The sequence below is a fragment of the Lampetra fluviatilis genome, chromosome 22 (genome assembly GCF_964198595.1).
Source record: "Lampetra fluviatilis chromosome 22, kcLamFluv1.1, whole genome shotgun sequence".
NCBI lineage: Eukaryota > Metazoa > Chordata > Hyperoartia > Petromyzontiformes > Petromyzontidae > Lampetra > Lampetra fluviatilis.
The window spans coordinates 12,715,463-12,732,948 of NC_136296.1; the positions used below are offsets into that span (position 1 = coordinate 12,715,463).

At 54.9% G+C, this 17,486-nt stretch overlaps 1 protein-coding gene across 2 annotated transcripts; it reads right to left on the reverse strand.

Annotated features, from left to right (window-relative positions):
• Positions 1–9,549: 9,549 nt before the first annotated feature.
• On the reverse strand, positions 9,550–17,200 carry LOC144938574 (transmembrane protein 200A-like). Of its 2 annotated transcripts, none has more exons than XM_078866525.1 (2): positions 17,063–17,147; positions 9,550–14,900 (listed from the first exon to the last, which is right to left on the reverse strand). In XM_078866525.1, exon 2 carries the CDS (start codon positions 14,880–14,882, stop codon positions 13,308–13,310), a length of 1,575 nt encoding a protein of 524 aa, XP_078722651.1. In that variant the 5' UTR covers positions 14,883–14,900; positions 17,063–17,147; the 3' UTR covers positions 9,550–13,307. The 2 variants fall into 2 exon arrangements, with proteins under 2 accessions (XP_078722651.1, XP_078722650.1); XM_078866524.1 differs by having other exon boundaries at positions 9,556–14,900; positions 17,071–17,200.
• Positions 17,201–17,486: the final 286 nt, after the last annotated feature.

Consider the following 17,486-nt stretch of genomic DNA (forward strand, 5'->3'; position numbering starts at 1 on the left):
GTTTGTCTCGTGAACGCCTCATCGCTCACGGGGAGCGTCAGAATTGGTTAATCGTCCCTCTCAGCGACGGTCTTGGGGGGGGGGGGGGCAGGTGGAGGGAGGTTTTCATCCAGCAATGGATGGATCATGGCTTACGATGATTATCGGGACACGAGTGCTTGGGGAAGAGACGCGTGGACACGTCGACCCAGCCAAGGTGCTGAGTGGGAGGCGCCGGTTTGTAATTAGTTTTTTCACGGCGTGCCTCGTGACGCACGGAGGCACGGGGAGTCATTAGCGATGGTGGCCGCGTCCAGCGGTTTAGTCGCAGACGCCGCCACCGTCGCCGCAGACGCCGTTCGCTGTACAACCCGGACGCCCTGGGCTCCCCCGCGCCGCCGTTCAGTGCTCGGTGATCATCCCGAGCGCGCGCGGCTCGAGACGGGGATCTTCGCCAAATGAGTTCGACTCTTGCGCGTCTGCGGAAAATTCCAGGACGCGCCACGGTGGCAGCGCGAGGGAGCGGCGGGGGGGGGGGGGGATACCCGCTGCCCAGCGATGGCCTCGTCCCACGGCGCCCGCCCGCACACCGCTGTACGAAGGCCGAAATAATGAAATTGAAGTGTCAAGTAAAGGAATAATGCGACTTTGCTCACGAGCGCCTCGTCGAGAAAGGCCATATAGCTTGCGGTGTGGTGAGAGGAAGTTCGCACTCGCCAGTACGTGCTGTCAAATGTCGCCCTGGGAATTCAACCCTCGGGCCATTAATGATCGTTCTCCAACTCGGGTTCAAAGTGTCCATGCGGCTCTTCTGCCCGTCCGTCTGAAGTCGGGGCGGGGCGGGGGGAGGGCACATGATTTTTCTCGTAACGATGATCCAATATGAACGGGACTTCAGTGTCAAGTTGTGTTGCTGTTAGCGACCGACCCAAGAGGAGCCGGGCCACACTACTCACAGCGGTGCCCTCGCCGCCCGTCAGAGCCGCTAACGGTGCCCGTCCTCTCGCCGCGGCCTTCAGCATCCCTGCCGCGAACGCTGCCGTGCCCCCTAGCTAAAGACGCGCACTTCTGAAGACAGTGCTGGGCACCATCACAGAAGCCGTGCGTGTGCACGACTCTCCGTGCTGGTTGCGACGTGCGCGCCACGGCTTCGTTGCATTTCACCAACGCGACGTATTTGCGTGTTTTCTACTCGACAGAAGAATATCTCCCCTTGGTATAGGCGAATTTGAAAGCGCACCTCCCCCCCCCCCCCCATTAGTCACGTTCGTTTTGTTTGTGTTCGCATTTAATGATCTTGCCAGAGGTGCCCGGTTCTCCTGGGAGACGGGGCGCTGATGGGATTAGCGGGGATGAAAGCACTGAATCACTGCAGCGCTGCGGTGCACAAGTCCAACAACTCGCTTGGACACACCTCCAGCGCCCGACGGGATACATAATTAAATGACGGAGAGGGCCTCTTGGCGATGAAGAAGGGCTCGTAATGTCACATACTCTGTTTTACCTTTGTGCTTAGGCAAGTGCTGTTGACCGTTGCGCTGAGATGTTGTTTGATAATTGTTTTTTGACCCTTTTATCTGGAAACAAAACTGACACCTTTTTTACAAGGAGTCATGTGCTAAACAAAACACAAACTCTGATAATGTATTCACTGTCCTTGAAATTGATTGGTCCACACCTGAGACAGCTTTTCTTAGAGCCTAGTCTCACAAGGCGTTGGACCAGATGACGCCAAAAGGCGCACAACTCAAAGACAGTTTTGTTGCCAGATAAAAGGATAAAAAAAACAATTATCATATTTTGCTACTGGCAAAGGAGGTTCCAATGATGTTGTTTGTGTTCGTGCACCACTGCCAAACGCCCAGGGCCAGATGGCGGCTCAGCGGTCTCGTGAGCGGCTCGCAATCTGAAGGTTGTGAGTTCAAATCCAGGTGAGGGTGGGATGGGTTGGGGTGGCGGTTGACTAGCCCCATCATTCCTTCCGGGAGTAGATAACACGGAGTGTCTTTTGGTTGGGGGAAGTCAGCAGTGGTTGTCCTATGGATAGACTCGCCCACGTCATAGAAATGTGGCATTTCCACCGCCGGTTCATAGCAAGAAACTGGAGGTGAGCACCCACCAATGCCTCTGGTGCTCGTACGAGCGAGAAGGCATCGCGCTGGCTTTGACCACGGCCAGTGCAGGGTCACGGGTCGCGTGCACACGGCACGCAGCTGCTGTTTTGTTTCGCAGGGTTTCGGAGGCTGATGTCCTTTGTTGTCTTGTCAGGGAGGAGTGATAACCGTGAACAGCAGCGGCAGGTGGAGGCAGCGGATGTGAGTGGGATAGAAAATGAGACGGGCGGAGAGAGAGGGGGGGAAACAAACGCTGAGAGCAATGCTAACGTCAAGCAGATTGTGGACAATGCAACGTCGCATATCCGACCGTCACAATATGGCAAACTGACGACCCGCACCCAGTGTGGGTGGTTCGTTGTGCATGGTCATTCCCAGCAGATATTCACAAATCCGCCTAATTGGGTCGGAGACGCGACGTTCGCCGTGCATCGGAGCCGCGATGTGTCTATTGTGTGGTGTTGCCACACGGCTGCTCGGCGCAAACAGACAAAGATCCCCCGTACAGGCTACCCAGGCTGTTGGAGCAAGGGCGCACACAACGCACACAGTACAGACACAGGCACTGTATGCATGTGCAGATGCACAGCACAGAGACCCCAAACACGTGCACTCAGGCGTACACACTGAACACATAGAGACAAAGATCTCCTGTATAGCCGACTCAGGCTCTTGAGGCAAGTGCCACGCAGAGCTGCCTTTCCCTGCGCCAGGACTCACGTTTACACACCGCACCAGATCCTCATTTGAGGCTGAGTCGACCTAGGTGACTCAGGACCGGTTCAGATACCACTGATGTTTAGCCTGGGCCAGGGATCTAACTGAGGCAGTTTGTAGAAGCGGAGTGCGCTAACCACGATGCTACCGCTCCCCACACAGACACGTAGTGTTAACCACGACGACAACGACCCCCCGTATAGCCTTAACAGACTGTTGGGGAAATAACCTATGAAGGCCGGCACGACCATCACCAAGCCCGGCCGCCTTTGTCTCCCGAACGGCGATGTTTACACACCGCACCAGGTACTCATTTGAGGCTGAGTCGACCTAGGGGAGACCCAGGACCGGGTTCAGATAATCGTCACTGGTGAGCGGGAATCGAACTCGGGTGGCCGAGTTCGTAGCGCAGCGTAGCGCTACCGCTCCCCACGCAGAGGCACGCGTGGCGCTACGACGCACACACAGACCACAGCTGGTCTGACACTGACCCACACAGAGCGGTTGTCAGAGGCGGTCTCATCTGCCTGGACACCAGCATCTCGCCAGAGGAACACGCGATGCAGCATTTCTCGTTTTTTATGAAACGTTCCGTTTGCTACGGATACAATGTTAATACACCCCTCCTTAAATGCCGCACGCGTGCATCTGTGTCAGCGTACACACCGAGCCTGTTGACCCCTCGGCGGCTGTCCGGCGCGTCACAGGCTCCCAGATTGTATGTGCGCGTGTCAGAATGTGTAATTGGACAGAGCGGTGGCGCAATGGTTAGCGCACTGCGCTACGAACCCGGCGACACGAGTTCGATTTCCGCTCACGGCCAACACCAGTGACGATGATCTGAACCGGTCTTGGGCCTCCCCTAGGTCGACTCAGCCTCAAATTAGTACCTGGTACGGTGTGTAGTAAACATCGCCACTGGGGAGACAAAGGCGGCCATGCGTGGGGCTGGCCACCCACCCCCTCGTGTGCCGTGCAGGCCTTCATCGGTGCTGCTCACTAACAGCACTTGCCCCTACAGTCTGGTCAAGGCTATACGGGGAATCTTTGTCTGTTGAGACGCATGACGCACGGGGTGGTGCACGCCGATTGGCTGCCGTGGCTGTCGCTTGTGGCACGCGCGCGCACGCGGCACGGCGCGCCTCGCGGTGCACGGTGCGGTGTGTGGTGTGCAGTGTGTGGTGTGCAGTGTGTGGTGTGCAGTGTGTGGTGTGCAGTGTGTGGTGTGCAGTGTGTGGTGTGCATTGTGTGGTGTGCGGTGTGTGGTGTGTGGTGTGCAGTGTGCGGTGTGTGGTGTGCAATGTGCGGGGTGTGGTGTGTGGTGTGTAGTGTGTGGTGTGCAGTGTGTGGTGTGCAGTGTGTGGTGTGCAGTGTGTGGTGTGCAGTGTGTGGTGTGCATTGTGTGGTGTGCAGTGTGCGGTGTGTGGTGTGCAGTGTGTGGTGTGTGGTGTGCAGTGTGTGGTGTGTGGTGTGCAGTGTGTGGTGTGCAGTGTGTGGTGTGCATTGTGTGGTGTGCAGTGTGTGGTGTGTGGTGTGCAGTGTGCGGTGTGTGGTGTGCAGTGTGCGGGGTGTGGTGTGTGGTGTGTAGTGTGTGGTGTGCAGTGTGTGGTGTGCATTGAGTGGTGTGTAGTGTGCATTGTGTGGTGTGCATTGTTCAGTGTGAATTGTGTGGTGTGCATTGTGTGGGGTGCAGTGTGTGGTGTGCGGTGTGGTGTGCATTGTGTGGTGTGCAGTGTGGAGTGTGCGGTGTGTGGTGTGCATTGTGTGGTGTGCAGTGTGCGGTGTGTGGTGTGTGGATGTGCAGTGTGTGGTGTGCAGTGTGGAGTGTGCGGTGTGTGGTGTGCATTGTGTGGTGTGCAGTGTGCGGTGTGTGGTGTGTGGTGTGCATTGTGTGGTGTGCAGTGTGCGGCGTGTGGTGTGCAGTGTGTGGTGTGCAGTGTGTGGTGTGTGCTGTGTGTGTGTGGTGTGCATTGTGTGGTGTGCGGCGTGCAGTGTGCGGTGTGCAGTGTGCGGTGCAACTCGAGGTCCGGTGCGTCTCGTGGTGCAGTGTGGTTGTGCCGTGCAGTGTGTGGGGTGCGGTGTGCGGAGTACCGTGCGGTGCAGGGTGCGGTGTGAGAGTGGATCGCGCTTTGTTTGCCGCTGCACCCGTTTGACGCGGCGTGAAGGAACGATCCATAAGCTCATTCGTCTGGGTAAAGTGACAGTGTTCACGAAGAATGACGACAGCCAATATACGTACAAGTACATTCTATTCACCTGCGTCTCTATATCTGTTAAATGTTGGCTGTAGACACCCGTCCTTTGTTAAAGTTTGAGCTCGTTCATCTGACAATAGCGGAGTGGTGGAGCTCGAGATGGGGTTTAATGATTGTCAGCAGCAGCACGCCATTGTCCCTTTGTTTCCTGAGAACCCAATAATGATCTTCCAAGGTGGCAGGGTGACTCAGGGGTCAGGGCGTAGAGCCGGCATCTCTGAGACCATGACATCTGGGCAGCCACACGTGGTAGCATCGGGATTTCAAGTGTAGCGATTTGATAATCTCACTCCGATCACTCGTGAACGGACACACACAATTACAATTATAAATTATTTGTTTGCTTAATGTGGCTTAAAGTCCATCTCCGCAAAGTAAAATATTTGACTGTGATGCAACGATGAGTGAGAAGGTGTAAGCCGAGATTGTGAGGAAGGAGAGAGAGCGAGAGGGCCACTCGAATGTGCTGTTTGGGAGAAGTCCCGTGGACAATCTCCGTGACGCGAGAACCACCACTCGTTGAGAGTGCCGAATGGATTCTGGTTGCCATGGTTCCCATGGAACGATCCCGATAGCACAATCGGAACAGAATCACGCAAAAAAATAACCCCTCAATAACATTCGTTTCAACGTTTCAGTTCGCTTGTATATTTCTAAAGCTTTGGAATTGCAAGCTTTAAACCTTTCATGCGCAAAGTTCGGTCACCAGTGTAGATATTCTTTTGCCATTGACTCCGACTTCATGCGACTGGGTGAGCTGCGAAGGTGACGACCACAACGATGAGTGCGCCGCTGCATCGCCCTCTTTACTCCTCTCCTCGCAAGTCCCCGTTGGGCCTCGCCACGAGTCCAAAAGGGCCCCTCCAGACGACCAAAGCCAGGACGGCCCCGTGGCTTTCGTCAATGTGTCCCCACCGTCCTGTAGCTCCCCGGGTTGAGGTGTTCTGCAACGATTTCATGAGCTTGGCACCATCCAAACTTACGACCAGGATTGTCCAAAACAAATGCAGCGTTCTCGGAACGCGGTGTGCTGCCAGCGTGCACCCGGGATGCGGTGGATTCCTTCGCTCGAGATGTGCGTTTCTGGTTTTATGTGCTCATAAATATTTAATGCCGCGAGCTGAGCTCTGGTGTATTTTTACGAGAGGCTTAGCAGCGTTCAGAAAACAACGTCAACGTCAAATAGCCTCCCCGCGCAAATCAGCAAGAGGGAACGGTGCTCATCTCTCGTCTCTTCTCACGGCCCTGAGCCAGTGATGCCAAATCCCTATTCGGCGATAAAGCCTCTTTCTTCTGTCCATAACGCATTCAGCCGTTGACTTCCCTGCACAGTTAAAGCCACCACGCTGCGGTGTCTGGCCAGGACGGTCGCTGTTGGCGGGATGGTACTTTGAAAAAAGAAAAAGCAGGATTTTTGTTCCCAAACTAAAATGTTTTGGCCACGTTCCTGACTACCGGAGTAATGGGCGGGGCCACCTGCGTAGTGGGAGGGGCTACCTGCGTAGTGGGAGGGGCTGCCTGAATAGTGGGTGGGGCTACCTGCGTGGTGGGTGGGGCTACCTGCGTGGTGGGTGGGGCTACCTGAAAAGTGGGTGGGGCTACCTGCGTGGTGGGTGGGGCTACCTGCATAGTGGGTGGGGCTACCTGCGTAGTGGGTGGAGCTACCTGTGTAGTGGGTGGGGCTACCTGAGTCGTGAACAGAGCCAATGTCAGGTATGGAGGAGGTGGCCCCCTCAATGTGTTTGCAGTGCTCGTGGTTGAGTGGGCGGGGCTGTCTAGAAGTGGGTGGGGCTGACTGACGGAGGGGCTTCCAACTCACCATGAGTCCTGGTTGAACCCTCACATAAATGTGGCAGCTTTAGACAAAGTGGCACTTAACAGGATGATGGTGATGAGGATTTCAACTTGTGATTGCTCGGGTTACAATACCATCAATCTCACCTGGCATACACACACCGACACCGTGGGGATAAGCAGCAGCCTTGGCAGTGTAATCAATGCTGCAGCCTGCTACGTGTTCATCGATGTTGGTCAATTGAGGATGTTTATTATCCTGTTTATTATCTGGCAATAAAGCACACACACTGCCAGTGAGGCTATATCTGTCCAGGCTGCGGCATTCCCGTGGGACACGCCGTGGGTCGGTACACACTCACAGGCGGTTGGCAATCGTTACCGCTTCATGTGGTGGCATTTCGTTAGGCTCTGGCATGAGCAGATTCAGTGCCGTCACCCAGGATGACTGCTGGGGCGAACCTCACTGTGGAATTCCCGTCCACGCCACGAATCTGACTGCCGTGCAGTAGCTGCATGACCTGTCCGTGCGTCTATGTGCAGTTGTGTTGGCCTGAAGCAGGGTCCCCACATCTCTCACCACCGTGAGACCGCTCAGGACATGTGTGGCAGGACGTTGTCTTTTCTCACCCAATCGTTCCACGATTGCACGGGTTTGGCTGCTGGGATCTCATCTCTCCATGAGTTTCTACTCTGTGTCTCTTCTTTCATCACGGCCACTCTCGTATCTCACGCCACTGCATCCTCCCATTTCTCTCTCTACTCCCTCTGCTTTGCACCGGTGGCATCTCCATAGCCTCTCTAATCTATGGATCTCCATTCGACTCTATGGGGCTCTTTGTGAGCCTATGTGTTTCTGTGTGAGTCTATTTAGAGTAATTGGCTGCTATAAATGTCCACATGATAAGCCACTTCGTTGAGCTATCATTTGTGGCCAGGTCGCTTCTGAAAAAGAGCTGTACAGCTCAGCAGGCCTTACCTGGTAAAATAAAATAGTTTATTTAAACACATTTTTTTAATAGTTTCATTTCAATAGCTTCTTTGGCTCATGACTTGAGATGCCTAGAGCACAATCGAGATAACGTTGGGAAAATAACGAGGGATTGGAACTGAACTTGAGAGTGGTTATTTAAGATACCCTTAACAAAAGTCTCCACGTAGAGCAATTATAATATCTCACTTCTGCCAAGTCTTCAAGTCTTCAAATACACAGTTATTCAGAAATTATCATGATTTTTAAAAACAAGGCCGTCCCCCTTGGGAACTGAAAGAACAGCAAATTAGATTCATGCTCGTTGGCAAGTCGTTTTATATTCTCCCAGCAGAAGCCTCTGAAATGTATAAATAAAACGCAGGCTCAGCAACAGTTTAATGAGGTCCTATTAACGTGATGTGTTGTTTTACGCACGTGCCTTGAGAGTTGGTAAGAATCTAATTGGGGATTCCGCAACGCTCTGGTCCACACTGGATGATGCGGATGTCGTCGTTTTGTTTCTGCTGCTTAGAATTCCTCCCGACGTGGGAAAAAAATCACACGACGGTACAGCACTGACAATCCGAGTGATTTTAGTGGCGTCATAAAGAGTTGACCTTTGCCCTCACGACTACGATTCATGCAAGATGGAGAGTCTGGTGAGAGACGCGATCATGAAAAGTGTTTTCAGCTGAAATATATGTTCTTAAAAAATGCGTCCGATGGGTTAAGCAGCTAATTATTACGCTTGGCTACCGAGGCATGGGAACTACTCATTAGCGGTGCACCTTCCGGCACGACCGTCGCCTTTTTAAAGCAGTTTTGCCGGGCCACGGAGGACGTTGCATTCATCTCCGAGACGGTCGCTGCGAGCGGCAGACGCGCCTAATATAGCAGTGGGGAATCACGGAGGAGGCGGCTGTGAAAGATCGTCCTGCAGAGCTGCATTAGAGGCGTGAATGGTCGTTTGGTGTCGAGGGACAGACATGCTGAGAAATCAGTGCGACGCTTTCCGCTAATGATACGGGGAGTATAAAGAGAGCCGTGCAAGGAACCGTGCGTGACCGAGCCGACACGCGGACGCACGCGCAGACTCCTTTGCTGCCAGGCCTCTGCAGAATCTTGCGTCGCCGCCGGGAAGGACTTTGCGTCTAACCTGAGGCTGCTACTGCGGGGCACCCAGACGAGGCTTGCGACCTGCGCGGCACGTGAACGCCGACAACGGCACCGTGGCCACGCGGCGCCTCGCTTCCCCTTGGCTGACGCTGCCCTCCGGGTTCCCAGAGCTGCGGGACGTCGTGCGTGGAGGAGGAGCAGGAGGCCAAAGCCTCGTGGCTGCAGCAGATCGACCGTGACTCGTGCGACTTTGGAAGAAAAAGGGGGCTCGCTTGGGAGCTTTGTCAGCAGGGACCCCGAGGAAGGGGGCTCTTTTGGGAGCTTTGTAAGCGGCACCCCGAGGAAAAGGGGCTTGTCTGCAGTCCCAGGAAGCCTTCGTGGTGTATTGACATAGGCCGGAATGTAGTTTTGTAATGCTCAGCGTGCAATTAGTAAGAATTGCCGATTAAGTGCGCGTTGAAAGTTAGGGTTACAAGCTTTACAAGTGCGTATTGTGTGAGGATTTAATAAACGCTCCCCTATCGCGTGCTGAGCCTAGCGGTGTAAGTGGGGTAATTGTCGAGGCGGGGATACACGATGACATCGACGCACCCGCCACACATTTCACAGAAGAAGAAAAAAAAATCACCGAGTACCGTGCAACGATTCCACAAATAAAAAATCCCCAGCGTTGCGTCGCTCCGTTGCTTTTTTACGCACTTTTCAGTCGTCCGCTAATGGGCGCGCTTCTTTACTCTCTGTCACGGCAGGGAGGGTATCCGTCCACAAATTAAAACACGCCACGTGCACTCTGCTTCTTTATTCGCCAGGTTTGGCTTCGTTCAACGTGTGCGATAAATAAAAAACCAGCAGCAGCAGCCGTCATTCTCCACTAAGTGACGGTAACATCACCAAAGCGTCTGTGCCAGGCTAGGTGCACTTTGAGGCCATGGGAAATGTGGAAGGCTCGTCGCCATGAGGTCAGTCACGGTGCAGACCCAGGTGTTATCGGTTGACTGACTGAGATGACTGACAGTTGCACCACCTGTGCTCCCCACTGTGCAAACTCGCTGGGTTTTAGCCCACCCGGCACTACGGCCGTTCATTGTATCTGCACAATCTGAGCAGATACAATAACACACACACACTTTACTAGAGAAAAACACCTCCCCCCCACACTGCTTGCGGGTGCGAATACGCATGCAGACCACCTGCGGTGTGTTTGAATGCGTGGAAGCAAGCGCACTACCTGCTGTGACATGGTTCACTAAACTTGGGTCATCCACAATTAAAAATGGAAGAGAATCTGAATAGCGCGAAGCGTCGAGAAGGTGCATGCTTGGAATGTGCACATCGAGAGACGGGATGAGAGAATGCAGGCGGGTTAACGGCGGCATCCGAAGGGTCAGGATCAAGGCTGAGAGGGCTTGGGCAGGGCTCGTGGTGGTCAGGACGAACGACAGAGTGGTAGCTCAGGGATGGGATACGGACGGAAGCAACACCAACCCCTGGGAGACCGAGCGGTGAAATCGGCTCGTGCGCAGGTGCTAGGTGGATTATTACATCGCAGCAGGATTGCGAGAGATGGCGGTGGCGGCAGCGGCTTAGGGAGGTCTTCATCCAGCAGTGGAGTGACCGTGGTTGACGACGACGACGGATGTTAACCGCTCTGCTGTAAGCTTCCACTAATGAAACCACAGCACAAGTGGTCTGCATCTGTATTCATTATTCCTGCAAACGGGGCATTGCGTTGGTCTCGTCCATGTGTGGTGTGTGTGCGTCAATAACATTCCGTTTGCTGGTGGTCGAGGCCAAACCCTTTGCATTGCCACGCGACATATAAATTGTGGCATTTCAGCGCCAGACTACTGCGTTGGTGGGAGCTGTCAACATCGATGCAGTTTGAGCGGGAGGTGTCGTTAGAGTTTTTCAGCCCCTGGCGGTCGGCGCAGCTGCTAGCGATTACCAAATGTTTCCACGAGAGGAGGAAAAAAACCCAGCAAGCGGATAAACGCGTGAACTCAGCAATGAGGAATGGGTCCTGTGCCAGTGCAGTGATGACAGACAGCTGGAGGGTCGTTGAGTGGAGGCGCCTGAATGGTGGCATTGGGAGGAGCTGCTCTAGACGGAGGTTGAACTCTCTCCCTCCAACCGCCCCCCTCTCTGCGAAGGTTTTCTCGGTTGCGCCGTGCCGGTAGCGCAGCTCTCCGATCTGGTTTTTGTGTCGCGTTGCTTCGACACGAAGTCCGACGTTTTTCTCCCGAGTGCTGGGAAGCACGTGGATGCTAAAACGTCAGATGTCGTCGCCGAAACAGCACGTGGCGAGAGCTGAAAAACACGCCGGGTAGCCCGCTCCCATGTTCGACAGCCTCCTCCGTTCACGCGCTCGTCTGGGTTGAAAATCGGTGAATGTGACGATGTGGCTTACGCTCCAGAGCGGAGCACAGCGCTGAGTGGTCGGCCTGTGGTCGCGTCTGCGACACTAAAACTGCGCTGCTGCCGCGTGCCGCACGCGTCTTTTGGTTCTGTGCTTCTATTCTGAAGTCAGCAGCGAAGTCGACAGCCCTTGTACGCCCCGACCCTTCCTCTGTAGGCCCCGACCCTTCCTCCGGATACAGCCTTGGGCTGTGGTGGGGGTCGTTGGTGGGGTGGGGGGGCCGCGGCTTCACGACGACCCTCACCGTTCCTCTTAAGCGCCGTGGTGAGCAGATGCCGCTGCCTCACTGTGAGAACGTGGGTTGATGTCTCCGGTAGGGGCAGGGGTGGGATGCCGTTTCTCGCGAATTCTCTACCCATGTTTACGACACCAAATCCATATTTACCCTGCCTCTCTCGAGCACCTAAAGGCGCACTCGTTTGAGTTTCTGCTGCTGCTGCCGCATCGCATCAGCGATGAATGGGAATCGATTTTGGTAGGAGAGGGCTTCCTTTTATTTACAACGTACAAAATGGAAACAAAAAACAGGCCTTGCGGTGCGCTGCCGCACAAAGAACTGTTGGTGCTTACGAAGAAGCACTGTGGCTCGCAGGGTGCGTAAAGATCGCCGTAAAGGTCGCATTTATTACGTGAACTAATGAAGCATGCGGCGATGAAAAGCATTCACTTTGGGCGACATGAATTATTCAGTGCCCACGAGATGCGATTACACGAGTTTATGTAATTATGCTCGATTACTGTTCACGTTTCGTAGCAAATAGCGTTAACCCTCTCACAGCGCAGCGCTGTCCGCCGACTCGAGTGAGCACGGCGATTCGCACTCGGGGGGGGGGGGGGGGGGGAGAGGTGGTGCGGAGAGAAACCCAAAACGTGAAGAGAATACAGTTTTAAGATGACGGACGCTTGTGCACGTGGATGCAGATGTTACTGTCACAGGTCATCGCTCAGCTGTTGGGAAAACAAACGCGAGCCACCCTGTGAGTGCCTTTCATCGGCAGCTGCGTCCGAACGGCTTTTAGCAGTGGCCTAGATATTGAGTGTGCAAGCGGTGCAGCTGCACCGGGAGCCTACGGGCCGGAGGGGGCCCGTGTCAATCACGTTAATGTTTAACCCAACTGGTGCCATGTCGTCTCGTCAAGAGGAGTAGTTGGCTGAACAAAATGTCCAATCGTACCGAAATGTACAAACCTCCCACGGAAAACTTCACTTACAGAAATCTAAACATGCGCCGTTAATATCGGCTGTTACAATAATCGCGGTACAAAATTCCCAATCACAAAATGTGTCGCTAACGGTGCATTAGTCTAATGTCACCGCCACTCAAGTGCTGCGTTCTCAAATACTGGCGGTCAAGATATACAAAAAATATGACGGTGGCAGTTACAAACATATCCCTTGTGATGCAGTGCCCGGTTTTAAGTTACAGACCCCACGCACCGGAAATGTACAAATTGTGTTACAAAGTATTGGTACTGCTTGAGTTGAGACATTTATATATAAACGCTATCTTCATAATGTACATAAATGTATTTTTTCAGTCAAGTAAAATCTCTCATCAAAAGGTTAAAGGCGTAGCCCTGCAATTGCTCGCTCTCACCATTGCTGGCGGAAGGGCCTTTGCTCGAGGGAAAGTAGAAGAGCCGCCGCTGGAGGGAATTTTGGCCTACTCTTCCACGCTGGCCAGACGTCTCGGAAGAGGTGGGACTACCCACACTTTACCCCACCGCATGTGACTCGCCGATCGATCAACCGTGGTGACCCCACGCGTAACGCTGCGGGGTGCACAGAGGCAGGGGGTATTTGCTTTAACCGCCACGCCGGGAGACCGATCGAAGCGGCGACCTCCGGGTCGCAAGTCCGCTGCGCTGACCCGTTGCACCGTGGCAACGTAGCGCGACCGTCTCGTCGTGGAGAATCGACCGTCGGTGCTCATCCGTCCGCCTTTAGAAGTCCATTTCCAGCGAGCCGGGCACGTCGCAAGGGTCGTCGTCGAAGCTGGAGTTGTGCGCGAACTTGGAGATCATGAGCAGCTTCTCCTTGTTCGTGTACTGGGCCTTGGGCTTGGGCTCGGGCACCGCCAGCCGGTCCACGGCGTCCACGCGCCCGCCGCCCTTCGTCCAGCGCGCGCAGTTTTTGGACGAGCCGTAGAAGTTCTTGCCGTGCCCCACCGTGATGGTCACCGTGTGCGACCTCCTGCCGAGGTCGGGAGACAGGTCCTGCTGGGCTGGCAGCAGGAGGTGCGCGGTGCCCGGGGCCTTGCTGGAGCACGCCGAGGAGGAGGCGGCGGCGGCGGCGGCGTCGTTGTGAAGGCTCGCCATGTACGAGCGGGCTTCGTAGCTCTCGATCAGAGGGTCCTCGCCGACCGGCAGGGAGAGCGTGTTGGAGCATTGCAGTCTCGGGGCGGTCGGAAATTCAGGTCCTGCCACGGAGATCGCCTCGGGGTCGGCCCCCTCCAGCTTGTCGGCGCCCGCTTCCGGCTCCTCCGGGTCGTCGATGACGCAGTTGTTGAGTTTGATGATGGGCAGCGACAGGGTGGTGATGGAGGACGAGAGGCTGGACTTGCCGTGGAATATCTCCAGCTTCTCGGAGGGCTTGCTCTTGAACGGGCTGCCGAGACACATCTCGGAGATGATGAGCAGCGACGTGGATAGCATCGTGTTGAAGGGCGCTTGGAGAAACTTGAAGTGATGCTGCGCCGCGGCCTCGCGCTCCGAATCTTCCGACGAGCCCATCCCGCTCGCCGTCCAGGGGAAGAGCATGTAGAAGTTCGGGGTGGGCTTCTCCGCCGGCTGCTCCTGGCTCTTCGTGTCCTGCTCGTAGCAGCTCGAGAAACTTCGGGACAGGTTGCTGGTGCTCACGCTCGTCTGCACGTGCGGCTTCTGCTCCGACAGCTGGATGTCCCGCAGCGTGACGCCCTTGATGTCTTTCTCCCGGTTTTCGTACAGCGCCGCGATGCCGCAGATGAACACGAAGATACCGATCCCCATGGTGAGCGGGCCCAGGATCTTGACGACGTAGAGGTACAGCTGCTGATCCAGCAGGCCCACGACCTCGCTGCCTCTCGTCTGCCCCTCCAAGCCCGTGGTGTTGTCGTTGACGCCACTGCCGCCCTCTCCTCTGCTGCTGTTGCTGCTGCTGCTATTGATGCTGCTGCTATTGACGCTGCTGCTGTTGTTGTTGCTGCTGTTGTTGTTGTTGTTGCTTTCGGCCAGGATGGAGGAGCCATTGGTGGTCGCCGTGTGGTCGTACTTGGGCCAGTAGCCGATGATGGTCACCGTGATGCCAATGAGCACGATGGTGACACCCAGCGTGGCGCAGCCGGTGGAGAAGAAGCAGGCCTCGATCCGGTGTCGAACCCGGACGGCCCTTTGTCTGAGCGGCAGCCTCACCGACTCGTACTTGCCGCCCTCGCTGTCGTGGCTGTGCGCGAGGTGGTGCGACAGGTTGCTGCTGCTGCTGCTGTTGTTGTTGTTCTGGCCGGGACAGCTCTCGGGCAGGAAGCCGCCAGCTGTTGACATGTTGCCTCAACGCAGCCTCTGCGGGATAGTCGCGTGCCACAAAGAAGAAGAAGAAGCGAGAGATGTTTGAAGAGTCGCCGATTTTTTTTAAATAATTGACGAGTTGAACACAACGCATGCGCTCACGTATACACAGATCCCCCGTAAAGCCTTAACAGACTGTTGGGGGCAAGTGCTGTTAGCGAGCACCTACGAACGCCGGCACGGCACACAATGTGGTGGGTGGCCAGCACCACGCCCGACAAACCTTTGTCTCCCAAGTGGTTGATGTTTACACACCGCGCGAGGTACTCATTTACGACTGAGTCGACCTAGCGCCGTGAGCGGGAATCGAACTTTGGTAGGCGGGTTCGTAGGGCAGCGCACTAACCGCTACACCACCGCTCCCCACAAACACACGCGTCAACACACATTCAGAACACACACGCGGCAACAAACACACAGACACACAGACACAATACACTCCATCACACAGACCGACACGTCAACACACAACAGACACCCACATAAAACACTCGCGACAAAGACAAAGACCCCCCGCATAGCCTGAACAGACTGTTGGGGCAAGTGCTGTTAGCGAGCACCTGTGAAGACCTCTACGGTAACACGAGGGGGTGGGTGGCCAGGACCACACCCTTCCGCCTTTGTCTCCCTAGTGGCGGTGTTTACGTACTCATTTGAGGCTGAGTCGACCTAGGGGAGGCCTAGAACTGGTTAATCTTCACCGATGTTGGCCGTGACCGAGAATCGAACTCGTCTCGTCGGGGTTCATGGTGCAGTCCCCGAACTGCTGCGCGACCGCTCCAGCACAAGCACACACTAACACACACTCACATTCACACACTCACACACACATTCACACACTCACACACACACTCACATTCACACACACTCACACACACTCACATTCACACACTCACACACACATTCACACACTCACACACACACTCACATTCACACACACACACACTCACACACACTCACATTCACACACTCACACACACATTCACACACTCACACACACACTCACATTCACACACACACACACTCACACACACTCACATTCACACACTCACACACACATTCACACACTCACACACACACTCACATTCACACACACACACACTCACACACACTCACATTCACACACTCACACACACATTCACACACTCACACACACACTCACATTCACACACACACACACTCAAATTCACACACACATTCATACATTCACACACTCACACACACTCACATTCACACACACATTCATACATTCACACACTCACACACACACACTCACACACACACATTCACACACACTCACACACACTCATACACACGCACACTCGCACACACTCACACACACACACTCACACACATTCACACACTCACACACACTCTCACACACACACACACTCGCACACACTCACACACTCTCACATTCACACACACACACATTCATACATTCACACACACACACTCACACATTCACCCACACTCATACACACGCACACTCGCACACACTCACACACACATTCACACACTCACACACTCTCACACACACTCACACACTCTCACATTCACACACACACACATTCATACATTCACACACTCACACACACACACACACATTCACACACACTCACACACACTCATACACACGCACACTCGCACACACTCACACACTCACACACATTCACACACTCACACACACTCGCACACACTCACACACTCTCACATTCACACACACACACATTCATACATTCACACACTCACACACACACACACACATTCACACACACTCACACACACTCATACACACGCACACTCGCACACACTCACACACTCACACACATTCACACACTCACACACACTCGCACACACTCACACACTCTCACATTCACACACACACACATTCATACATTCACACACTCACACACACACACTCACACATTCACACACACTCATACACACACACACACACTCGCACACACTCACACACACTCGCGCACACACACACACTCGCACACACTCACACATACTCACACACACACAAACACACTCACACACACTCTCACACACACTCACACTCAAACACTCACACACACACACTCGTACACACTCACACACACTCGCGCACACTCACACACACTCTCACACACTCTCACACACACACTCACACGTGTACCGGCGCAGCAGCAGCTGGTGGTGGTGTGGGTGATGGTGCCGGAGGCTGTCGTGGTCGCATCGCTGCTCTGTCCGCGCCTCCACGCCGCGCATCGCCCCGCGTCTCGTCGTCGTCGTCGTCACTCAGCTCCCAGCCCCTGACTCCGGCTCCCCACAACTCCCCTGCAGCACCCAGCCCCGTGGCCACACGGCTGCTCCAGTTCCCTGCTGCTAGCCCGTGCCCGGCATCCTGTCGCAGCAACGTGCCCAGCACGCTCCAGCTGGGGCGAGGCGAGTTCGACCTCGCAGGGGAGAGGCTCGGGTCGAACGGGCAGGTGAGGGGAGAGGCGGGTGGGAGAGGAGACAATTGGCGAGGAGGAGGAGAAGAGAGTTACGCAGCGCGCTCGGCTGTCGAATGTGGCTCCTGCCAGAGGCGCG